The sequence below is a fragment of the Ursus arctos genome, unplaced genomic scaffold (genome assembly GCF_023065955.2).
Source record: "Ursus arctos isolate Adak ecotype North America unplaced genomic scaffold, UrsArc2.0 scaffold_2, whole genome shotgun sequence".
NCBI classification, from domain to species: Eukaryota; Metazoa; Chordata; class Mammalia; order Carnivora; family Ursidae; genus Ursus; species Ursus arctos.
This window is the reverse complement of record NW_026622874.1, coordinates 29,641,008-29,647,007: the sequence shown is the minus strand read 5'-3', so window position 1 is coordinate 29,647,007 and position 6,000 is coordinate 29,641,008. Positions and strand designations below refer to the sequence as shown.

Genomic DNA, 6,000 nt, shown 5'->3' with positions numbered 1-6,000 from the left:
CTCCCCGTCAGATTCCTTTTGCATTTCCCACCCCCAGCTCAGAGCCTGGCGTGGTGTGGGGCTCACAGCTGGGAAGCCCTTCTCCCCCACTTGTATTTCCACAATAGGCTTTTCATCTACTCTTGTGTGTGTGTGTGTGTGTGTGTGTGTGTGTGTGTGTGTGTGTGGTGGGGGGCTTCAGAACTGACCCTCCTAATCACATGACATCTGTCTTTGCCTGCTGCGTGGGGGTAGGGAAGGGACAGCAAGGTGGGGGACACAAGTGTTAACAATTTGTCATCCTTTGTTCATCTCAGAGTGAGATGACACATCGGTAGAAAGCATCATTATCTTCACTGCTTCCAGTTAAGGGGGCGGGGGCAGGGGCGGGGTGCAACTCGAGGCAGCAAGGCCTATTCTCACCTTCCATGGCCTTGGAAACACAACTCGACATTGGTATCTTCTCATAATTCTTCAGTCTAATTTAGCTCCATGTTGTCTTAGTTTTCTATTTGAAATATTTTTGCTTCATAGCCACAAATAAGCTTCTTCAAAATTCACAAATGAAATCTCCCAAGAAAACCAAAAGGTAAAGTAGAGAATACTTTTTCTCTGTGAAACAATCTGATTTTCTTCAACTCATCCTATCTTTTGAAGGTACAGATGCTTATTTTGCTGATTGATTCATTTCCCAATACCAAATGAAAGCACATTATTTCACCTTTACAATTTGCTAAAAATAATTCTCTGTAAACAATAAAAATATTTTTAGCCTCAGTTTGTCAGCCTAGTATCACAAGACAAAAGCTAGACCTTGTAGACATGATCTGAGAGGAAGATAATCCCCAAACTCCTTTCACCAGGCTTCAGTCTTTAACCAGATCTAAACAGAGGACAATTATTGCACAACAAACTTGACTGTGCAGGACAGAATTGCTTCAGGAGAGATTAGCAAGTAAGCGGGAAGATAAGGGAAAAGATAAAGACTGAAAAATGCTTTGTATCTGTGGTAGATTTGAAAAAAGTAAATTTACAACACTTAGCATTCTTCATAGAAAGTGGGTATCAACGGCTCTGGGTCTTGGTATACTAGTTAAGGAGAAAACTATGACTCACTCTGTTTAAATCCCAATTGCAATTACAAATTAAACTACTCCTAGAATGAATACTTTATACAGGGAGACAGTACAGAATAATAATGGCCTAGTTCCAGTCAAGCCTATAAAATACTCGGCCCATGGTGTTATAGGTCTTTGTGTTCTTCGGCAAGCAATGGAAAGGAAGACTGTAACCTCCGGCTGTTAAGAGATCTAAGCCCATTCACCAGACTTTTGGACATCGTACTTTTAATGCTGGTGACTGACAAAGGCTAAATCCAAGGGTGAATTATAGAAAGAACAGGGCCAGGTGTTTGGTTGAGAAACACAGTATTACTAAAAGCAAAGCAAACCCACAAACCCCAAAGTACCTTCCTTGTCATCTACAGTCTTCCATGTGAACCCTTTGATGAGTCAAAGAATTCCAAAGCAGACCTCTTACTTAGAAATCTATTTAAGAGTTACCGAGGTCCAAAGGGAATAGCGAATCTCATTTCTTCTCACTCTTGCATTGTCCCAATTCTGCAGGCGGTAGCCACACAAGGCTATTTAAATTTAACTGAGCTAAAAGTAAATAAAAGATTCAGTCACATTAGCCATATTTTAGACACTCAATAGCTACACAGGACTAGTGGTGAATCTGGATAGCCAGATTTAGGACATTTCATCACCACAGAAAGTTCTATTGGACAAGCACTGCATATATGCTACATAACAAGTGGCAGGATCCTCTTATTCTCAATGCTGGCAGGTGTTGGCACAGAAGGGCTAAGGATCCATGGCAAGTGAGTCTTATAAATAGAACTTAAACTGACATTCCTAGGACCCTAGTCTGAGGATCTTGGTTTGGTTAGTTTGTTCTTCTGGGAACCATACGTTAATGAGAAAATGACTAAGCGTCTCCAGTTGCACATAATCCGCCACCTTGGTTAGTATGAGCTTCAAAGGTCGTATCACAAGATCTCTTAGGCTAAACTGGAATATAACAGTACTTTAATTTCTAAATAGTCAATATATTATTGCTGTCACTATTGAGGACAATCAGCAGCTTTAGAAAGTATTTTCATAATTTTCTTTGTATATAGGTCTTTAAACATTTTAATAGGATTTATAATACTGGTTGTAGACAGAAATTCCATTTTGTTTGGGTCAACATTAAGTTATTTTGTTAATCACTTGACATACCCAAGTTGAAAATGAGGGGAGGATAGCTTAAATGTGTGTTTAGTAGCAGAATAGCAGAAACTTTTATTGTGAATAAATAAAATGCTAAGATTAAGAGTTGATATAACACTGTGAAAAATAATATTAGGGAGGATATAATAGTCATAATGCTAGCAAACTCATGTATCTGCTTCTTGCAAGGAGCATGCTATATGCTTTACATATATTAATTCTGTATTAACTCACTTAATCCTCACAACTCTCCCATGAAGCACGATTATATTTCCTGATTTTAGGAATAAGGAAATGGAGGCATAGAGATACCAAGTCGCTTGTCCAAGGTCACCAAGTTAGACAGAGTTAGGATTTGGACCCAGACAGTGTGGCTGCAGAGGCTGTGCTCTGAGCCACCAGGTTATATTGCAAAGTGGCAAAACACTGAGAAAATTAGCCCTGTCTTCCTAGAATCAATCAGCCGGCACCCTTTATTGTCCACATTTCTAAGTTCAGAGGACATGCTCACTTCACAATCAGTATGTGTATCTTTCTTTCCTTAATCTTTCCCTATTTTTTTCTTTTCATTCATTACTGTACTGTTGAAATTATAAACTCAACTTCCCCTTACCCCAAATAACTGCTTAACAGCTGATGCCAAAAATGCAGTAGACATTATACCAAACATAAAATCAGAGTTCCAATCCTGGATCTAATGGACATACTCAATTAAAATAGCCTTTTTTGCTTCACAGAGTTATTTTCCTACTCTGAACTATTTGGATTTGTTTTTATTAATAATTCCTTTCCAAGTTTGTGCCAGGAGCCCTACAGTACACCAAATCAAAGAGTTTATAACTGTAGCTATCAAAAAAAGCCTTTTAAGAACATAAAATCTGGGAAGGTCTCAAAGGGAACTGAGGGGAATTATTGGCTTACAAGATGTGCTTCTTCTCTTGAGAATTCTGCCTTGAAACAGGACCAGACACCTGAAATTGACATTATAAAATTTCATTCTGAAAACAGACACCGAATTAAAAAATTGTTCCCCTCATATAAGAGCTCTTTTTTTTGGTCTTTTACTCTTTCAGTCACCTGATAAAACTCTAGATTGGAGTTAGGAGATCCAGTCTAATTCAGTCATTTTACAAAGAAACTACTCTAGAGAGATAAAGTAACTTGCCCCGGGGCCACAGGGCTAATTCATCAGAACCAAAGTGCAACCTGTGCTTTCTGGTCCAGTTTTTTTCCACGCCTGGTGAAAAGGAAAGGGGTCCTGCATACCTCCACTGCACCACTTGGGCAATTCTTCCTCGGGCCTGTGTTCCCAGATGCTGTCACAGTTGTCCACATCATGCACGGTGTACCACCGCGCTGCATTTCAAGAGAGGTCATCCTCAGCGGACACTGTGGACTTAGGTGTTTTATGACAATGGTCTGGCCAATGGCAGCAGAGGGTGCTTTTTGCTGGGACAAGAGCTCATGGAGCCAAGCAGTTTCAGAGGAATCTGAGTTGCCAATCACTTCCCACCGCTGGAGGCGACATGACGAGGAAAAAAGAAAAACCAACTCATTTTTTCTTTGAGCTAATGTTGACTTTAAAGAAAAAAATGCAAAACACAAGCAAAGAAAAGGAGAGATTTATTTAAAAAGGAACCCTCCCGGGAATGTGCCCGGCTTCATCTTCACAGCTGCTTACGGCCCAATTGTCATCATCAACAACATCTGCAACCCTATGATCCCTGATGTTTAGAAAACCATGATCCCGAGCACCGAATGACCGCAGATGAAGAATGAACAGGTAAATTACGTCTAGTATACCGCGTTTAGACAAGAAAGTTTATTATTATTATTATATTTTAGAATGGTTTTCAACCTGTACTGAAATAGAAAAAAAGGGGTTTTCTGGCTAACCAGAAAATATCTATTCCCTGAGCGTCCCAACTAATTGAGGCTGTGCAACAGAGGCTGTTCTTTCTAGACAATCAGGTCTAGCATTACATAACTTGCGAAGAAGAAACCAAACCAATCAAAAGATCTGCCCTCCTAATTTAAAACATTAAGATAATAAATGTGAGTGAGTTTTCTCACTCTTGGAAATAATGTAAAAAGTCTACACTATAAACAAAACCACACACATACTAGAAAACACAAATGACTAATCTCCAATTTTGGTATGTAATTGTTAGCTGTTTTTTGGGTCAATTAAATACTAAAACAATAAATAAAGATTGTGTTAGCATAGAAATGATAAGTAAGTAGTTGAAACAATATAGCAGGATGTTTCAAATCTGCTAGACTGCATGCTCTCAAAATCCAGAAAACTGGATTTCAGGGGACACACTGATGTCCATCCAGGGGAGAACTCGGTTTCTGTTACCACAGGTCCACTTTGTACTGACTGGTCAGAACTTCCCAACTCCTGGCTCAAAATTAGAGGTCTGTGCCAGGTAGCGAGTGATATGTTTTGGTGGACAGGGAGTCAAATCTACTAATTCAGTGAGCCCAATACATGACTTTTCTTGAAAGAGAAAGAAAAGGCTCAGCAACGGAAAAACAATAAAACAATGAAAATGTCAAACAGATGATAAAGGACTTGGTTTAAGAAGGAACAAGAACAAAAATTCTTGCTGGCTAGGAACCCAGTTATTTCTCAAATTAAATTTCTGAAGAAAACAAACCTTTTTTTTCCCCCAGAGTATTACATTATAGAAACCAATGAATAAATGGACTCCACATTCTAACTTTTATATCTGAATCCATATGTAAAATCAAATTATTTTTGCCCATTTGATCAATTCCTATAAAGCCAGTAGTGCATTCCTCGTGTGGCTAAAACCGTGAGTAGGCATTTCGTTGTTGCTGCTGTTGTAATGGTTGCTGGGCTTGCTGTTGTTGGAGGCGAATTTGCTGGGAATAAGGGTCTTCCAGGGATTTTACAAATATGGTAGTTCTGGGACCTGTCTTCCATACAATACCATTGGCATCTTTCACTGAAGATTCCACTGTAATGTTGTGTGTCCCAAGGATAGCAAAGTTCAACAGAAACTGAGTACTGAAGTAATCATTATGAGGTTCAACCCTCTGCTCCATCTCGTTGGTCATATTGTCAATGGGTATCTGGAATGAAAAAATTGTTAAATAACAATAACAGCTAACATTTACTGAGTGCTTACTGTGAGCTAGGCCCCGTATGAAGTACTTACTTAATCCTTGCAAACAGCCAAGAGGTTTAGGCACCATTTTTGCCCTTGCCTTATAGATGAGGAAACTGAGGCAGAGAGGTTAAGTAATTTCTCCAAGGTCACACAGCCAGTGAGTGGTGAAGCTGGCCTCTGAACCTAGGCAGGCTAACTCCAGAGCCTACACTCTCCACCATCAAGCGATCCCGGCTCCTCACCGTCCTTGAGTAGCACGAGCTCTAGCGCCTTTCTCAATCCCTTCATGTGCTGGCCTCTCTTCCTTGGGAAGGAGCTCGGGACGTGCCACCTCAAAATATGCTGCTTTGGCACATTATTTTAAGCTAAAGGCACTTGAGAAAAGGCAGATGTGGGAAGGGCTCTCTGACCCCCCATTTTTACCTAAAACAGGTCATAAAATCTCCCATGAGAAAGGTGCCCTTTGTACCAAGAAGAGGAGAACATCCTATCACTAGAGACTGGGAGTCAATGCTGAAATGTACCTCCACCAACAAACTACAATAACCCCTATCTCCCACCCCCACCCCCAGTTCCCCCACCCCCTCTCTCCCCCCACCTCTCTCCCA

General features: G+C 40.3%; 1 protein-coding gene across 2 annotated transcripts in view; it reads right to left on the bottom strand.

Annotated features, from left to right (window-relative positions):
• Nucleotides 1-3,858: 3,858 nt before the first annotated feature.
• Nucleotides 3,859-6,000, bottom strand: part of INTS7 (integrator complex subunit 7) — an 88,994-nt gene continuing 86,852 nt past the window's right edge. For both annotated transcript variants that reach the window (XM_026509099.4, XM_044387819.3), the window contains exon 20: nucleotides 3,859-5,354. In XM_026509099.4, coding sequence (XP_026364884.1) covers nucleotides 5,067-5,354 — 288 coding nt within the window. In that variant the 3' untranslated portion in view covers nucleotides 3,859-5,066. The remainder of the gene's footprint in view (nucleotides 5,355-6,000) is intronic.